This window comes from Bos indicus, chromosome 22 (genome assembly GCF_029378745.1).
Source record: "Bos indicus isolate NIAB-ARS_2022 breed Sahiwal x Tharparkar chromosome 22, NIAB-ARS_B.indTharparkar_mat_pri_1.0, whole genome shotgun sequence".
NCBI lineage: Eukaryota > Metazoa > Chordata > Mammalia > Artiodactyla > Bovidae > Bos > Bos indicus.
Window position 1 is genome coordinate 7,589,515 of NC_091781.1, and position 19,775 is coordinate 7,609,289.

At 43.2% G+C, this 19,775-nt stretch overlaps 1 protein-coding gene across 5 annotated transcripts in view; it reads right to left on the reverse strand.

The window, feature by feature from the left end:
- The window catches only part of UBP1 (upstream binding protein 1), a 64,690-nt gene that overhangs the window by 12,587 nt on the left and 32,328 nt on the right, over positions 1–19,775 (reverse strand). For 4 of the 5 annotated variants that reach the window (XM_070777318.1, XM_070777322.1, XM_070777317.1 and 1 more), the window contains exons 3-8: positions 12,136–12,212; positions 7,893–7,998; positions 7,369–7,475; positions 4,983–5,135; positions 4,769–4,879; positions 4,213–4,320 (exon numbers count right to left, since the gene is read on the reverse strand). In XM_070777318.1, the coding sequence (XP_070633419.1) occupies positions 4,213–4,320; positions 4,769–4,879; positions 4,983–5,135; positions 7,369–7,475; positions 7,893–7,998; positions 12,136–12,212 (662 nt within the window). The remainder of the gene's footprint in view (positions 1–4,212; positions 4,321–4,768; positions 4,880–4,982; positions 5,136–7,368; positions 7,476–7,892; positions 7,999–12,135; positions 12,213–19,775) is intronic. The other variant, XM_070777319.1, reaches the window with a different exon arrangement.

Consider the following 19,775-nt stretch of genomic DNA (forward strand, 5'->3'; position numbering starts at 1 on the left):
ACCGCAGAGGGTACTGCCTGTAGCCATCTAGCTATGTGTTCATATCATCTAGAAGGGGCAGAGTGGACTTCAGTGTTTTTCACAGTTCTGACCAAATACAGAGCCAAAGATCCGGAGACACGTTAACTATACAGCTACGCGCACGGACAACGCTGAAGCCAACACGCCGCGCAGGCCGGGGAGGCCACGGCCGCTGAGGGCGGAGGGCTCCACCCCACGCCACGGGGTTCCTTCCAAGCCTGACTACGCCCCCGGTGTCCAGGGTCCACGGTCGTCGTCACCTCCTCCCGACTGACACGAAAAGGCCGCCTCTCTCGCCATGGCTGCAGGCCACAAGACTCTGCCAAAAACTGGGCTAAAGACCATTCAGAGATACTCGGATGGACACTGAGGAAGTACAGGACTCTAAAAAAATTCTACATGTCAAGGGGTTTTCAACTTTTTGCTTTCAAAATAATTCAGGAAGACATCTTGTCAGCTGACAGACACTGAGCTGGATCCATCAGAGCATACAAAAATGAGATCACTGGAATTTCTGGCAGGTATCTCAGAAGGAGTTCCAGGGCCTGAATGACACAGTGCTACAAAGAAAAATCTATGTATCCAAACAAGGTTTCTCTTAGCTACACAAAAGTTATAAGAAGTTCTAGCCTCATCATCCAAAATACATTTCCAATAACAATTCTATTTTTATACTTAGCAATTATTCATCAAAATGTATATGATTTTGTATTCTGATAAATTGGTAAAAATAATAAGTTTTAAATTCCTCAACTGACTTAAGCTTTATATGGTCACAGGAAATTTTAAAAATGAAATTTCAACTTGTTTGTGGTAAAAAAAGTAGGGTGATTTTTAAAAGTTTTTCAGGCATGAAAGTATATCCTATTTGGACAAAATTATTTAAGGGGAATTAAAGAGAAAACATGAGATCAAGAAGTGTGAAAGTGTTAGTCACTCAGTCGTGTCCGACTCTTTGCAACCCCATGGACTGTAGCCCGCCAGGCTCCTCTGACCATGGAATTTTCCAGGCAAGAATACTGGAGTGGGTTGCCATGCCCACCTCCAGGGGATCTTGCTGACCCAGGGATCAAACCTGGGTCTCCTGCACTGCAGGCAGATTCTTTACCATTTGAGCCACCAAGCTTTCAAACTTAGAGGGTAATGTGCTGGCTTCACCTTAAGCCATACATACAAATATTCACTGTGTCAGAAAACTATTTCCTTTGCAACTATTTAAATTTATGATGAAAACTTTCAGATGTCAATCTAAAAATGTGCAAGGGAATTGTACTCTTTCTCAAAATTCTTTTGTGTGAAGTCAAGACCACTAGTCTGAAGGGCTCTTGAAGACAGAAACCAAGTCTCCCCAAAGGTTACAGCTCAGCAGCGTGTCTGACACCCATCAGTAACATGGGTGAAAATAAAACCAAGTCCCAGAATCTTAACATTCTTCACAACTACCCATTAGGCAGCCCCTCAGAAACAGGGAAAACGACTGCAGACTTGATGTTTCAACTGTCATCAACTTGACAGCTAAATGACGTCTAACCTGGCTGCAATGCCATGCTAAACCCTGGCATGTCATACCAAGTTCACTGTACATGACATTTTCACAATGCCCGCTCTTTTCAAACTAGGACCTTTGTTCTTTCCAGCTTACCAAGTAGGACCTCCTCAACACCTACAGAATGAGGAGCACAAGACCCTGTGAGCCGCCCGACACGTCTCCTGACTTGCTGGCGCCAAATGCTCACGGCCACCTTCACGACACGGCAGATCTTCCTGCTACACCATCTTCCCCAGTTCAGACTCCAACAACACAGCATAACACGCACATCTTAACAGCTTTGACCTTTTCCTATCGAGTCTCCCCAAATCCGCTTTGGTAATTACTGCCAGGTATATAACTGAGGAAACAAAGCCATCAATAGCTCGAGGCAGGTAGTAAGTATAGCAAAGACACCAAATTTACTGTAATTCCATCAACATGCTTTTTTCACTTTTATGTATCTGGATTCTTCTAGCATAGAAAAGTAGGGCTGTTAACTGACATCTGAAACTTGCCCGATAATTAAGAGACTCGATTCACTGAACACTGGAAAACCAGCACTCAATGCAAACTGGCCTTCACAGGTTCTTCAACGGCCAGGCTGGATGAAACATCAAGACTCTCCCACGTGCTTTTTTCCTAGGCTTTTCTTAGTCTCGACCTAGGAGGGTGCAGGCACACCAAGGAGTATTTTCAGTGTTTCTTCTACCTTGTCATTCTTCCCTGGCTTTACAAGTAAGCAATGGTACTGCTTCAGCAAGGTTCCAGCAATACCCGACCCTGACCCACAGGGTGGCACCTGTGGTGCCCCGTGAACAAAGTCCCTCCCCAGGAGGAACAGAAAATGAGGACCCACTGGCAGACCGCAGGCCCTGACAGCCCAAATCCAGGCCCATGAAACACAGCTCAGATGTCAAGACCAACAGAGACGCGGAGGGCCCGGGTGTGCTGGGCTCTCGGGAACCTACGGTGTGGCCTCTGTTCATGCAGGACCGTCTCACACGGCACCATGCAGTTTCAGCAGGTAAGTCTGGATCTTCCTACTGAAAGCCAACTGTCACTCTCAGAGAACTGTAAGAAATGCTGGCCGACTTTTGTAGGCACTCGAAGAAATATACAAAATGCCGCAGACTTTTCTTTTCTAAGGAATTAATCTGTACCTTGTTTTTAACAAACACGTTTCCAAGAAGACCTCTAACTACCTCCTAGTCTTAACCAAACCAAAGCAAACGCAGTCTGGGGCAGCAAGCAATGCACCCCAGGAAGACATGCTGATCTGCTGACAGGCCACTGATCTGCTGACATTTTGCATACTTCAGACTTAAGAATCATGAATTCTTAACAGTTCTACTGTTTACAAATTAGTTCTGGGCTATAACACATTTAATTTATAATCAGAACCCATTCATTTTAGCTAGTTTACAACACGAGGGGGAAAGTGACTTGAGTTACCAGGGTTTCCCCCCAGGAAGTTTACTGAGAACCATTTGTGTCTTCAGCTGGGAAATGAGGGGAACAGAAACATAAAACTGGAGGGTGGACGTTTGAGGGAAGGAGTATACAGTGGTTCCGTACAACCTGTGGTATGAATCCAAAAAACCCACTTAAAGAAAATGCATCATGTGTGGGGCCCTTACCCCTCAGAGAAGGATATTTTCAGTTTTATTATGTACAGAAGCATTTAAAATATTTTCACTCAATGCTTTACTTCAGAAATAATAATCCTGTGATAGTGGCTGTGGCCTTCATAGTCTACAGTTAATTACCAATGCGCGTGTAAGGGTCAAAGTCATCAAACTCTGCAGTGATGAATACAGTAGTCATTAATACATATGATGACAGCTATTTTTAAAAAGTAATGTTTTCTGTTTCCATTTACTGCAGGTATAGAACTAATCTAAGTTAATACCACAGGATAATCCTCTGTCAACTGTTTGATGAAATATGAAATAAAGACCTTCTTTCTTAAGCTGGTCAAGTTCATATTCAACCAAGGGCCCCCTGGACTATACACACTGTGGGGAGCCAGGGCCGAGTGCAGCCAGGTGCCCCCGGCCGGCCTGAAGCGTAAGGTCACAGTGCGGGCGCCAAGAGGAAAGGCTAACACAGCCCAAGTCCAGTGCTGCCGAACAGGCTTTTCAAAGTGCAGACGCGCATTCTCGCGCCATGTGCGGGAAGGGGACACAGTACTGCACAGGCTGCTGTCGGGCTGCTGCCATCACTCCTCTGAGTATCCATGACATTTTCTTATCATTTGCACACGTGAGAAAACAAACCCTTTTTTAATTGCACGGAAGTAACTATTTTACTACAAGAATGTTCAATCAATGTCAGTGCTCATAAAGGGAGTGTTGTGTGCAAAGGAGAGAGGGAGGGAGAGGAGCACAGGAAGGAGGCAGGGGGTGAACACAGCTCTGGGTGCCATTTTTTTTCCCCCTCCGAAACCACCCAATATGGTCAACTTTGTTTTAAAGTGTTAGATTTAGGAAATTGTCCTCAGTGAGGAACCAACAGAAAGCAGGAGTCTAAACAAAAGCAAATTCAATCAGGACAAGGACATCAAAAACAAATTTGGCTTTATGTTTCAGTGGGAGTCGGTCCTATATCTAACACTGCACAAGGTTTCTTGCACAATGAAAAGAGAAGCAGAAGCCCCTTACACTGCCTCGCTTTGCCAGAGAATCACCGTAGTCTGCTGGCAAAGTCCGCTTGCTGGACTTTTTCTGCTCATGTTCAACTGCATCTTCAATTATAGGCTCAAGCCTCATCTGGACAAACACCAAAGATTGGGATCAATGTCTTTTCGTTACACAGAGAAAGATCTAACACCCTGTTTATGTCTCCACCATCCGATTTAACAAACATCCGACCAGCAGGATTCCAAGGTTTTAGGAAGATGCAAAACCCCAGACGTGACAAACATCGGACGTTCTGGGTCCCGGCTTAATGTCTAACCAACTTCGGGGATTTTAAAGCAAGTCTGCTTCCGAGACCCGACTGGGATTTCAGCATCTTCATTCCAGACCCCACCCAGGAAACCAATCACTTAAACTCCCCCAATTTAAAGAGTATTTTCCCCGCAGATTTTCACCAAGAACATTATGCCCAATGACCACCCAATCTTCCCGGACCCTTCGCGGCCAAAACTCATCCTCAGAGGTGGTGCCAGAGGGCACGGCCCGGCTCCTCCGCAGAGCCGGAGTGGCGCCGCATTACCTCTGTGAGGACCGTGGTGTCATAGGACGGCTGGTACTTCTCCTTCTCGTGCGCGGCTCTCTTCTCCATCTTCTCTCGGTCCGTTTTTTGTTTCCTATCTGCACCTTTTGGCTTAAAAACAAAGCAGACTTTTTCATCTATCAGGCCTCAGACGCACACCTTTTACAAGCAACGCCAGGCCTCACTTACTCAAAGCCTGCTTTCCAGCTCTCACCTTAAAAACTTTGATTTGGCAGCTAGCTGAGTGTAGGTGATCTGTGTATTCTCCATTTTCATTCTGCTTGAAGGTGTCAACCTGGATCCTAAAAGGCACTCCCTTCTCACCTCCGTGCTTCCGGGGAGTGAATTCGGTGCTGATGCAGTGTACCTAGAAGAGGACTCGAGCTGAAATGGGTCCAAGTCCTGCCCACTGGTCACCCTTCAGCCCTGCTGCCTTTCAGAAGTCCCGCCACAGGGAAACTCCAGAGCCTTTCACACAGACTCCCACCTATGAGCCAGCTATCTGTCGGGACTTCCCCTTCCCAGATCCAGCAGAGGCTCTCTGAACTGCCTGCTCCAGGGCCTCACCTCTAACACAGGAAAGGCTCCGGCGATGAGCACCGTCAGTGTAGTGGCCTTCCTGAGTCTGTCCCCGACCCCCGCCCCAGACCAGACCCATGGTCCTGAACCTGCACGGGGCTCGATCCACAGGAACCGTCACGCCATTACTTACAGCCCCAGGGTTTGCCCTCTACTGCCAGGACCCCAAAACCCAGCCAGCTGGCCACCTTGCTGCTGTTCCTATGTCATCAGCCTGTGGCACTTTGCCTGGGACTTTCACAGTCCACAAGGCTCATCCGTAGCTCCACGGGCATCCATCTGAGGCTCCTGAGGGTGGACGCATTTCCCACCACTTCTGCCCCCTCTTCCTGTGCTACCTCGGGGACACTCCAGGGTACTGCACAGTGTTAGTAACAAGACTTTAGTAATTTCTGACGGCGACACGTCTCCTCTTCGAAGAACTCAAGGTTAAACTGATTTCTACACTAACACTGAGATATATAGCCAGCTCATACATCCCTCTTTCACCACATAATCAGATACCCTGTCAGATGAACAGTATGAGACAGTAACAAGTAACACAGCCCTACTGACTATTAGCTGACGGGGGACACTGCTTGGAGGACCCAAAAATGCAAAATACTAAAGATTCTCTAAAGTTCACACAAACCAGAGTCTACTTAGGCTGGTTAGCAATTAAAAGCAATCTTCCTTTTCTATATAAAGATCACCTACTCAGCAAATTTTAATTCCACCACTGACAAATTTGAATATACTGAATATTAGAATTACTGTTGATTTTATTTTACATATAATGATACTATATATTTGTTTTTTCAAAAACTAATATCTTAGGAGATACAAACTGAGCATTCACAAGTCAAATGAAATGCCTGAGGGTTGCTTTACAGTATTCCACCAAGAAACAAAAGGGGAAATTATAGTATCTGTAGAAGCCAGGAGAAGGGCACACAGACAATTCATTATCTTCTCTTATTTTTATGGGGTTTGAAATTTTCAGTGTTAAAATATTTTTAAACAAAGCTAGACTATACTTTTTATAGTGTACTGCTAAGTCACTTCAGTCGTGTCCGACTCTGTGTGACCCCATAGACAGCAGCCCACCAGGCTCCCCCGTCCCTGGGATTCTCCAGGCAAGAACACTGGAGTGGGTTGCCATTTCCTTCTCCAATGCATGAAAGTTGAAGTCGCTCAGTCATATCTGACTCTTAGCGACCCCATGGACTGCAGCCCACCAGGCTCCCCCGTCCCTGGGATTCTCCAGGCAAGAACACTGGAGTGGGTTGCCATTTCCTTCTCCAATGCATGAAGGTGAAAAGTGAAAGTGAAGTCGCTCAGTCCTGTCCGACTCTGAGCAACCCCATGGACTGCAGCCTACCAGGCTCCTCCGTCCATGGGATTTTCCAGGCAAGAGTACTGGAGTGGGGTGCCATCGCCTTTTCCGTTTTATAGTATGCTATGCTAAGTCACCTCAGTCGTGTCCGACTCTGTGTGACCCCACAGACGGCAGCCCACCAGGCTCCCCCGTCCCTGGGATTCTCCAGGCAAGAACACTGGAGTGGGCTGCCATTTCCTTCTCCAATGCATGAAAGTGAAAAGTGAAAGTGAAGTCGCTCAGTAGTGTCCGACTCTTAGCGACCCCATGGACTGCAGCCTACCAGGCTCCTCCGTCCATGGGATTTTCCAGGGAAGAGTACTGGAGTGGGGTGCCATTTTCAATCATCTCCTTTAAAAATAGGTTTTGTTCCAGACAAATACATTCTGACAAGAAGTTTTGATTATTGTTACTACCAGTGATAAACGTAGTATTTAAATAATGCTTTACACATCAGATGGTCTCTATGTGTTAATGTCTATACATGTTGAACTTAGTACATTAACTCCAATTTAACAGTGTATGTTTGTATATACAAAAGACATTACAAGACAGTTTACAAATAAGCATTTAAGGAAAATAAGATCCTGCACCAAGAATTCAGTCTCACCCACGGCCTTCTGAACAGAGGCTAGTGAGCTTGTAATAATGGGAAACTCCAAACCTGAATGAAAGCAGATGTGCGTTTTGCAGGATCCCACAGAAATTCAACTGCATTCAACTGGCTTGGATTTGTCCTTGTGTCAATTATTCCCACGGACATTGGAATATCTGCATTTTAAAAAGAAGTGACATAGGAACAAACCAATTAAAAGGTTACAACTAAGATGATTATGTGCTAATGAAACTATTCCGTCCTTTTTCCTTAAATGTTCTGCATGGTCAATCACTTCAGCCTCAAAGCCCACTTACTCTGCATCGTACTTTCTCCCACCATGGTTTGTTTCTATTTCATTTTATTAAGAAAATGAGGGACTGATGCCAATCAACAATGATCTAAATGATTTCAAACTCATAAAATTTCTGGCTCAGTTTCACTAAGCACACACACACACAAACCCCAACTTCATTTTTAACTATAAAACAACTCAAGTCACACAGGATCTGCTGACATCAAACCGTTCCCCACTCATCACACATGGTGTGGGGCTAGCGTATCAACATGGGCTCTTCTAACGCCACCTGTACCTAAGTCGAGGAGTCTGTCTCCGGGGCGATTCCACTTCCAACCTTCAAGTTGCTGATGCTCTGTATATTGGAGTCGTCGGTCATGGAATACAACTCTTATGATGCTCTACGGAATAAGAGGGGGAAATGAACACTTTCAAACTGTCCCAGCTAAAGAGCACAAGTGTATTCACTTCTTACACATTAACCTATAACAGAAAAGCATACAAAAGCAAAGTCTAATTTACACATTTTGCAAGTGAGCTGTCTTGTTCTTGGATACCTAAGTTATAGGTACAATTAATGATATTTGGTGCAAAGAATTCTAACTCAAATAACAAGAATAAAATGGTTTCTTAGGTAAAATTTTTATTAAAAAATTTGATATTATAATTCAAAATTAAGGTCTGTGTCCATAAGAAATTAGGAAGAGTTATATCTCTATAAAGAAAACATTAGGGACGACCCTGGCTCTCCCGTGGTTTGGGCTCTATGCTTCCAATGCAGGGTGCCTGGGTTTGATCGGTGGGCAGGGAATTAAGAACCACCCCCCAGCACGCTGCATAGCAACCGCCCCAAAGTGTCAAGAGCACGGGGTGAGGGTAGGGAACTGCCACCTGCCCCCGCAGAGAACCTATGTACAAAATTAATTTAAACTGCAAGTGAGGTTATCTGAGGTAAGCAAGGGAAACAAAACAGGAAAGAACACGGGTAAACGTCATCCAAACACTCAAGTTCGTTCCGATGGAAGGCTTTAACTCTACCCCACAAACTAGGCCACTCTCTGCTCTCCACCTATCCCTCCCTCACCTGCCACAGGTCTGGGCTGCCAACTATTATTTTGTTTCAGGGACAGGCTAACAGGTCATCAAAATGGATGCAGATACCATATTTGCACTAATTAGTGTTCCTGACACATTTATAAGTAACTGCTTCTCAGACTATGATGGAGTAAGATGATCTTATTTCCAGTAGACTCCCTGCTGGATGGAACAGGAAATAGCTTGTGAGCCATACACAGAAATATTACCATCAGTGCCCCTGCCTCCCCCAACACCACATGCTGTCCAAACCAAAGCTGATACGTACTTTGAAAAGAACCATTTACAAGCGCAGCGCAGAATATGTCATGATTTTGATTCTCTCGTATTTAGTAAGAACCAGATCAAATCCATGAATTCAGATAAAAATAGTTTGAGAATATACTAGTTTATAGTGCTGTACTAAACCCCTTTCTAGGTCAGACTAAGTAGCACAGTGAGGAACATGAAGGGAGGACCACACTTAGGAAATGACAGGATATAAAGAAAACCTCTTAAATGAGATTGGAAAGGGGAACAGTTGTTCTCTGGAAAGTGAAGTTGCATCCGACTCTTTGCAACCCCATGAACTTGAGCCTGCCAGGCTCCTCCGTCTATGGGATCTTCCAGGCAAGAATACTGGAGTGGGTTGCCATTTCCTTTTCCACAGGATCTTTCTAACCCAGGGATGGAACCTGGGTCTCCCGCACTGCAGGCAGACTCTCTACCATCTGAGCCACCCGAAGTTCTGGCTAAAAGGAGACAATGCACCTAGAGAATGAGCCACAGATAAAGGAGCCCTAACAGTAAGACAGAAACAGAACAAGCAGAGAGAGCATGCTCAATATTTTCAGCACATCAAGAAGTTCCCAAGCACCTTTGCTCAGCAACATTTGATCCCTAAGACTTTCCTTCAAGAGTGAGTCAAAGATCATGGGGGCAGGAAATTCAACTCTAGATGGCTGCAGAGTATTCTAACGGCTCTTCTAGCTGAAAAAGGATGTTGTCTTTTAAGAAATTCATCCTGAGGACCTTCCTGGTGGTCCAGTGTTTAAGACTCCACGCTTCCAATGCAGGAGGCACAGGTGTGATTCCTAGTTGGGGAACCAAGACGCCATGTGACGCAGCCAGAAAACCAAGAAAAAGAAATTCATCCTGAAGGCTCTGGCAGCAGCTAACTGCAACTCTGAATTCCAGACAAGCTCTCGTGACATGATTGGCTGTATTCACATCCACCAAGAATCAGACATGCGGTTTCTCAAGTGGTTGATCAAACTAATTTAAGACCGTTTAAAAAGTAACCCTGTGACTGTCACAATGACAACAGAGTTCACCCACATCATCCCTGAAGTAACATATTACTAGGCTGAATATTAACCAGGTGTGGTACAATTTGGCAAAGGTTTGCCAGGATGCCCAATACTTGTCTGACAATGATGAGCTGGAACCAGGTCATGCTGAGAGAATCAACACTGATGATAAGCCTCCTGGACTCTGGAAAACGAGAGCTGTGAGTCTCCCTGACCAAACTCTATTTGTCACTATAGAGACTATGGTGACACTATCTGTCTATAGTCCAGCAGAGTATAACCAATCCAATGGGGCTTGCTTACTGGGAACAATGCTGACACCTTTGTAAAAAGGTGAATCTGATCAGTGTGTACCGCAGGTGAGAAAGCAAAATGAGGGAATTTTTACAAAGCTGGCTTGAAGCTTAACGTTAAAAAAAACTAAGATCATGGCATCTGGTCCCATTATTTCAAGGCAAATAGATGGGGAAAAAGTGGAAGCAGTGACAGATTTTATTTTCTTGGGCTCCAAAATCACTTCCAAGGGTGACTGCAGCCATGAAATTAAAAGATGCTTGCTCCTTGGAAGGAAAACTATGACAAACACAACAGTGTATTAGAAGGCAGAGATAGCACTTTTTGACATAAGTCCGTAAAGTCAAAGCTATAATTTTTCCAGTAGTCATGTATGGATGTGAGAATTGGACCAAGAAGAAGGCTGAGTGTGAACTGTGGTGCTGGAGAAGACTCTTGAGAGTCCCTTGGACAGCAGGGAGATCAAACCAGTCAATCCTAAAGGAAATCAACCCTGAATATCCACTGGAAAGACTGATGCTGAAGCTGAAACTCTAATACTCTGGCCACCTGATGTGAACAGCTGACTCATTAGAAAAAACCCTGATGCTGGGAAAGATTGAGGGCAGGAGGAGAAGGGGTCAACAGAGGATGAGATGGTTAGATAGCATCATTGACACAATGGACATGAGTTTGAGCAAACTCCAGGAGATAGTGAAGAACAGGGAAGCCAGGCATGCTGGTCACAAAGAGTTGGACAACAACAAATGATTAAAAAAATACAGTCATCTGACTCACCCTCTAGGGAAACGACCAAACTCACTGATGCAGCACAGACATGACAGAGTCCACATGTAAACAGCACATGTGAGCACAGGTAAGTCTCCCCTCTCCTTCCATTCCAAGCATGCTGGGAGTCCTAGGAGTCAGGAGAGACCTGGGCGCTTACTCCAGGTTGGCAAGACGGTGCTCCAGCGGGGAGCAGCTCTCCTAGGATTGGGAGCTTTGTGCCCTTAAACGTTCAAAGGCTCTCAGGCCCGCAGTGCTGGACAGCTGCTTTCGGGACGCTAGGTTTCTCAGCATCAGTGCTGCCGTGCCCTCCCCACGCTCAGCTTCTGAAAAGGGACGGGCCTCTCCAACCGAGTGCCTCTCCGCACTGAGGGCCCAGCGGGCCTCCCTGGAGGAAGACGGAAGCACCGAGAGAAGTCCTGCTTCTCTCTCACTAACACAGCCCCACTGAAGTTTTCCCTCTTCCCACTGAAGCTTCTTCCATAACCCTTGCCCTGAAACGCTCTAGAGTTCTGATGTTACATTGTGTGGTGAGGGACAAGTGAAGACAAGAAGGATCCACCATCCATGATACTGCAGGAGCCAGGGTGGGTCTGAAAATCCTACAAGGACTGGGTTTGGCCTGGAATGAATGACTCTTCAGATACTCCAGTTGGGTGAAGAAATAGAATTTTACTTAAGAGAAATTTTAAGACGTAAAATAAAAGGATCTTTAGAAGTATCACAGTAACACTCACACTTGCTTCCTCAGTAACTTCTCCCTAAGGCACCTTTTAAAGAGAAATGAAGTTTTTGTCATTTCAGTTACTGAGTTTTCACCCTTGCTCAGCTACAGCTAACTGTTCTCTGGCACCTTGTTTCCAGAGGGCCTCAATATTTACTTCACTCAGTAACTGCTATAATTCCTATTTTACAGAGAAGTAAACCAAATATAGCTCAGAAAGTTAAGTTTTAATAAACCCATTACTTCCTTAAAGTGACATTAAATAATTTGTTAATAACTCCTGCAACAAAAACCAAACTCTTGCAGCAAAACTGCTATTGTTTTGAGTCGTTTCAGCTTCTTTTCAGAATGTCAATGGAGGTCCTTACCTTTACCAGTTTTCCAGTGATCTCAGGCACATCTCCCATTTTCCGATTATCCAGCATTCGAATTTCGTAAGACTGACCTACATGTAAAAACTGGGTATCAAAAACAAGCCATATAAAGAATCTAACCCTGTGTATTCAGCTCTCTCTCAAACACACAATTAACCAGTGTTAATTTCTTAGAGAAGCAAACTTGGGTTGATCTTTCTCTTTCCTGCAAGTCACATCCTTCCCTCCTTCCACTCACAGAAGACTGACGAGTTCCTTGGTCACTTCACTTTCCTCTCACACTACAGTTTCGTTACACATACACACATGATCTGAAACCAATTTTTCTTAACAGCTTTACTGAGGTATATCTTACATACCATAAAATTCACCCTTTTAAAGTGTGCAATTGTTTTTTAGTATATGCAGACTTGTGCAGCCATCACTGCTATTAACTTTAGAGCACCTTCATCACCAGAAAGAAAACATACCCGTGAGCCCTCCCACCCCCAGCCCCTCGCAGTCACTCATCAATCTACCTTTTGCCTCTTGGGATTTACACGTGTGGCCTTCTGTGACTGGCTTTTTCACTTACATGTCAGTCTTTCCTATTTATGGCCAAATTATTCAACTGAACACACACAGCACATTCCGTTGATTCATTCAAGAGCTGACAGGCATCTGGGCTGTTCCCACTTTTGGGCTGTTATAAATAATGATACTAGCAACATCTGTGGACAGGTTTTGTATGAGCTAGGGTCAAATCTTAGTCCTGGAGCCTTCTTCCTTGTGTCAGGTAAATCCAACTTCCATTTTGTCACTGCTCAATTTTGGGCCATAAAAAAACACAAGTAGATTCTCACATACCAATCTATTTAATTAGGAAAATAAGCTGCTGCCAAAAGTCAAGTAATATGCTCCAGATTTACTAAAAATGATTTCTGGATTAACTATCATTAAATAATAAAAGTGACAGCATAATTTGATATGTAGAAAATTAGGAGTAATTAAAGAGGGCTTCTAGTCCGTATGAAGTTAAGGCTCTTTATGATCAAACTACCAATATCCTACCCACACTACACTGGGCTTACAAAAAAACATACAAAGGGTGTAAGATCATACGGTCAAAATATAAGTTACCAAGATACAACCAAATCACTCCAGGGCTGGTAAAGGAAAATAACTGCCATGTGTACCACTAAAGAACAGTCCTTACATTAGTTCAACACACCGAGAGATTAAAAAAACACCTGTATGGCAAGAGAGAGATTTTTTTCCTTTACAGTTAAATATGTAGCACACTAAACAATGGATCTGAACTGGTCTTTTAAAAAGGCAGATGAATATCCAGGAGTGCTGGGGAGCTGCCTCCACTGCACACGTGCCCCCGGGACGCGCCTGAACCATGCCGCTGCCGAGGGCCCCAGGACCAGACCGCAGTTTCGGCATCTGCACATCCTCTATCAAGGGAGGGGTGTCCAGCACACAGAGTAGAGAGGCGACAGGCACCCGTATTAAAAACAGCCCTCGTACTAAATAAACCCACGCAAGCAACACAGGGACATCCCCACATATAAAGAGCCCTCCCAAACCACAGTAGATAATTGTTTTTTTTTTCCCCTAAACTCACAGAGTAAGAGAATATAAGTAAAATGGAGAAGAAGAGGAACCACTCCTAGTTAAAAGACCAAGAGAATTTCCCTGAAAGAATAAACAATGAAGCAGACCTCTTTGATCTAATAGACACTGAGCTCAAAAAGGAGGTAATGAAAATATTGAAGGAATTATGAAAGGCTATTGATAGAAATGCAGATTATTATAAAAAGGAACTAGAAACTATAAAGAGGGGCCAAGAAAAATTAGAAAATTCATTTCCTGAAAGCTAAAGTAAAGGCAATGAATACCAGAATGAATAATGCAGAAGAAAGAATAAGTGATCTGGAAGGTAGAATAATGGAAATTATCCCATCAGAAGAGCAACTAGAAAGCCAAATTAAAAAACAAAATGAAAGCAGTGTAAGAGACCTACCTATGGGATAATCTAAAGCATGCCAATCTACAGATAACAGGGGTTCCAGAAAGGAAGGAAAGAGAAAAAGGGACTGAAAATGTATTTGAAGAAATTATGGCTGAAAACTTCCCAAACCTAAAGAAGGAAACAGATATCCAGATACAGGAAGCATGGAGGGTCCCAAATAAGATGAACACAAAGAGACCTACACCATGACATAATAAAAATGGCAAAAGTTAAAAGGGGACTCCAAAGGCAGCAAGAGAAAGACAGAGTTCATTACAAGGGAACTCCTGTAAGACCACAAACTGATTTCTATACAGAAATGCTGCAGGCCACAAGGGATATATTCAAAGTCCTGAAAGGGAAAAATCTGCGACCTAGGACATGCTCTACCCAAGAGCATCATTCAGAACAGGAGAGATGAAGAATTCCTCAGACAAGTAAAAACCAAAAGAATACAGCAATACTTAGCCTATTTTAAAGAAAATATTGAAAAGTCTTCCCTACATAGTAGTAAAGAAGAATCTATAGAAAAGAGAAAAATCCACAATTAGAAAATAAATCACTTAAATAAGCTAGCACACACATTTAAAAAAAAAAAACAAATTCCTGTGAAAGTGATGATAACCATAATGAACAGTGAAACGATAAACATCAAGATACAAAGTGAAAGTCGCTCAGTTGTGTCCAACTCTTTGTGACCCTATGGACTGTAGCTCCTCTGTCCATGGAATTCTCCAGGCAAGAATACTGGAGTGGGTTGCCATCTCCTTCTCCAGGGGATCTCCCTGACCCAGGGATTGAACCTGGGTCTCCTGCATTGCAAGCGGATTCTTTACCAACTGAGCCACCGGGGAAGTGGTGAAGATATTAAAAAAAGACATCAAAATCATAAAATAGGGGTGGGGAGGGAGTAAGAGAATGCAGACTTTTCCCCCTAGAGTATCTTTTGAGCCCATATGACTAACAGTCTAGGGAAAGGAGATAAAGGAAGCCGCTGATATTCTTGAAAAACAGAGTAAGCACAAATCAAAAACAAAACAGTTTCATAAAAAAACAAAAAGAAGAGAACATAAGTGTAATACAAGAGAAAATCATGAAACCACGAAAGGAAAAACAAAGAAAAAAGAAAAAATATAAAATCAATGGGAAAATAGGTTTAAAGTGGCAATACATACATAGTTATCAATAATTACCTTAAATGTCAATGGATTAAAAGATGCAGAGGTGCAGGCTGGATTTAAAAAAAGAAAACAGAGGCTCAACTACGCTGGCTGTAAGAGACCCACTTTAGGGCAAAGGACACACACAGACAATGAGAGGATGGAAAAAGCTACTTCGTGCAGACAGAGAAGACAAGGAAGAGGGGGCTGCAATACCCTTAACAGAGAAAACAGACTTTAAAGACAAAGGACACTGGACAGTGAAACAAGAACCACAGGAAGATTTTACACTTGGCAACGTATACGCACCTGATAAAGGAGACCCAGATACATAGACTAACAGACACAACGGGAAAAGCTGACAAGAGTGTAATAGCTAAAGACTTCAAGACAGAGAACCAGTAAGGCAACGGAGATCTTAAATGATACAACACAACAGGAGACTTAATTGATATTTTTAGGACATTTCATCCACACACACACACATAAAACCAGAATACACATTCTTTTCCAGTGCACATGGAATATTCTCTAGGACTGATCCCACACAAGGGCACAAAACAAGCCTCAACAAATTTAAGGTCTCAAGGATCTTTTCTTACCACATTACCGTGAAACTAGAAATAAACCACAGTGGGGAGAAAAAAAAAGCAAAACACAAACAATTAAAGGAGACTAAACATTCTACTAAAAAATTTACGGGTCAACATTGTAAAGCAATTATACTCCAGTAAAAATTTAAAACCAAAAAACCTAACAGATTTCAAGGATGAAATCAAAGGGGAAATTTTAAAATACCTTGAGGCAAATGAAAATGAAAACACAACCATACAAAATCCACAGGACGCAGCAAAAGGAGTTCTTAGAAAGAAGTTCATAGAGATACAGGCCCTCCTCAAGAAAAAAAAACACTCAAACAACCTAACTTACAACTTAAAAGAATTAGAAAAAGGAGAACAAATAAAACCTAAGTCATCAGAAGGAAGTAAACAGTAATTATCATAGAGGAAACAGAGACTAAAAAGCACACACAAACAGACACACAAAACATCTCCCCACAGGAACTTCCCTGGTGGCCCAGTGGCTAAGACTTCACACTCCCGATGCAGCAGGTTCCCTTGGTCAAGGAACCAGATCCCAGATGCCACAACCGAAGATCCAGCAGACTGTAACTAGCGACCCAGCAGGCTACAACGAGAGATCCTAAGGCTGCCACAAAGAGTGCCCGCATGCCACAGAACTGCGGAAGACTTGGCACGGCATCCCCCGACCCCCCACGCCGAGCCTTCTACAAACCAAAGTCCAGGACCAGATGTCTTCACAGGCGAATCTTACTGAACATACAAAGAACCTATACTAACCCTTCTCAAACTCTTCCAAAAGACTGAAGAGGAGGGAACACTCTCAAGGACATTCTATGAAGCCACCATCAACCTGATACCAAAACCAAAGATACCATGAAAAAAGAAAGCTACAGGCCAATATCTTTAGATGAATACAGATGTAAAAATTCTCAACAAAGTATTAGCAAATCGAATCTAACAACACATAAAACAGATCATATACCACAATCAAGCGGGATTCATCCCAAGCTCACAAGGATAGTTCAATATATGCAAATCAGTCAATGTCATGTACCACATTAAAAAAGAAAAGTCAAAACCCACATGGTCGTCTCAATAGATGCAGAAAAGCCATCTGACAAAATTCAACACCCAAATGTATACCAAAATGGGTATACACAGAACATATCTCAACATAATAAAAGCCATTTATTACAAACCCACAGCCAATATAATAATTCAACAGTGAAAAGCAGAAAACATTCCGGCTAAAAACTGGAACAAGACAAGGATGCCCACTGTCACCACTTCTATTCAACTCAGAATTGGAATTCCCTGACACAGCAATCAGAAAAGAAAAAGAAATAGAAGGTAACCAAACTGGATGGGAAGAGGTAACATTGTCCCTATACACAGATGACATGATACTGAAAATCCTAAGGATTCCACACAAAATCTACTAGATCTGATAAGTGATATCCTGCCCTCAAAGTAGCAGAATACAAGATTAACTTTCAGAAACTGGTTGCACTTCTTTACACTAACAATGAAATATCAAAAACAAAAAAAAAGTAAAAAAAAAAAGTACCCTTTAAAATCACAACAGCAAAATACCTAGGAAAAAATCTGACCAAGGAGATGAAAGACTTATGTGCTGAGAAGGATAAAACATTAATACAGGAAATTAAAGAAGATTCAAAGAAATGGTAGCTACCCATGTTCTTGATTGGAAGAATTAATACTGTTAAAATGGCCATACTACCCAAAGCAGTCTACAGGTTTAATGCAATTCTTATCAAATTACCTATGACATTTTCTACAGAACTAGAACAAATAATTAAAAAATGTACACAAAACTATGAAGACCCAGAATTGCCAAAGCAATCCTGAAGGACAAAAAAGACAAAACAAAACAGGAGGCACAACTCTTCCAGACATTAGACAATAAACAGCATAGAACAGCACTGCCACAAACACACACACGGATCAATGAAACAGAGAGAGCCCAGAACTAGACCCACACACCTGCAGTCAGCTGTCAGCAAAGGAGGAAGATTATAACAAGCGGAAAAGTCTCTTCAGCGAGTTGTGTTGGGAAAGTGGACAGTTACATGTAAATCAATGAAGTTAGAATTCATACCATACCACCATGCACAAAAATAAACTCAAAATGGCTTAAAGATGTAAGCTTAAGACATGACACCTGAACACTCCTGGATGAGAACACAGACAAGACATTCTCTGATATAGATCATACCAAATATATTCTTAGTCTCTCAAGGCAGATGAGAACAGACAAGACATTCTCTGACATCAGTTCAGTTCAGTCACTCAGTCATGTCTGACTCTTTGCGACCCCATGTATCGCAGCACACCAGGCCTCCCTGTCCATCACCAACTCCCGGAGTTCACTCAGACTCATGTACATCGAGTCGGTGATGCCATCCAGCCATCTCATCCTCTATTGTCCCCTTCTCCTCCTGCTCCCAATCCCTCCCAGAATCAGAGTCTTTTCCAATGAGTCAACTCTTCGCATGAGGTGGCCAAAGTACTGGAGTTTCAGCTTCAGCATCAGTCCTTCCAATGAACATCCAGGACTGATCTCCTTCAGAATGGACTGGTTGGATCTCCTTGCAGTCCAAGGGACTCTCAGGAGTCTTCTCCAACACCACAGTTCAAAAGCATCCATGCTTCAGCACTCAGCTTTCTTCACAGTCCAACTCTCACATCCATACATGACCATAGGAAAAACCATAGCCTTGACTAGATGGACCTTTGTTGGCAAAGTAATGTCTCTGCTTTTTAATATGCTATCTGATGCTGCTGCTACTAGGTCGCTTCAGTTGTGTCCGACTCTGTGCAACCCCATAGACGGCAGCCCACCAGGCTCCCCTGTCCCTGGGATTCTCCAGGCAAGAACACTGGAGTGGGTTGCCATTTTCTTCTCCAATGCATGAAAGTGAAAAGTGAAAGTGAAGTCGGTCAGTCGTGTCCGACTCTTAGCGACCCCATGGACTGCAGCCTACCAGGCTCTTCCGTCCATGGGATTTTCCAGGCAAGACTACTGGAGTGGGGTGCCATTGCCTTCTCCGAATATACTATCTAGGTTGGTCATAACTTTCCTTCCAAGGAGTCAGAGTCTTCTCCAACATAGATCATACCAAATATATTCTTAATCTCCAAAGACAATAGAAAAAATACACAAATGATATCTTATCAAAGCTTTTGCACAGCAAAAGAAAGAAAAAAAAGAAAGTTTAGCTGCTCAGTCATGTCTGACTGACTCTTTGCGACCCCAAAGAGGCTCCTCCATCCATGGGATTTTCCAGGCAAGAGTACTGGAGTGAGTTGCCATTTCCTTCTCCAGAGGATCTTCCCGGCCCAGGGGTCGAACCCAGGTCTCCCACATTGTAGACAGATGCTTTAGTGTCTGAGCCACCAGGAAGTCCTTTGCACAGCGAAGGAAACCATAAAAAAAAAAAAAGACCACCTACAGAATGGGAGAAAATATCTGCAAAAATAAATGGGCTTAATTTCCAAAACATACAAACAGTTCATAACACTGAACAATAAAAAAAAAAAAAAAAAAAAAACCCAGTTGAAAAATCAGCTGGAAACCTAAAGAGATTTCTCCGAAGAAGAAATACAATGGGCAACAGAACATGCAAAGATGCTCAATGTCACTAATTATTAAGAAACACAAGTCTGAAGTAAAATGAGGTACTACCTCACACAAGTCAGAATGCCATCATGAAAAAGTCTACAAATAACAAATGCTGGAGAGGGAGTGAAGAAAAGGAAACCCTCCTACACTACTGGTGGGAATCCAAGTTGGTGCAGCTACTATGGAAAACAGTAGAGAGTTTCCTCAGAAAACCAGAGTTACCATATGATCCAGCAATCTCACGCCTGCAG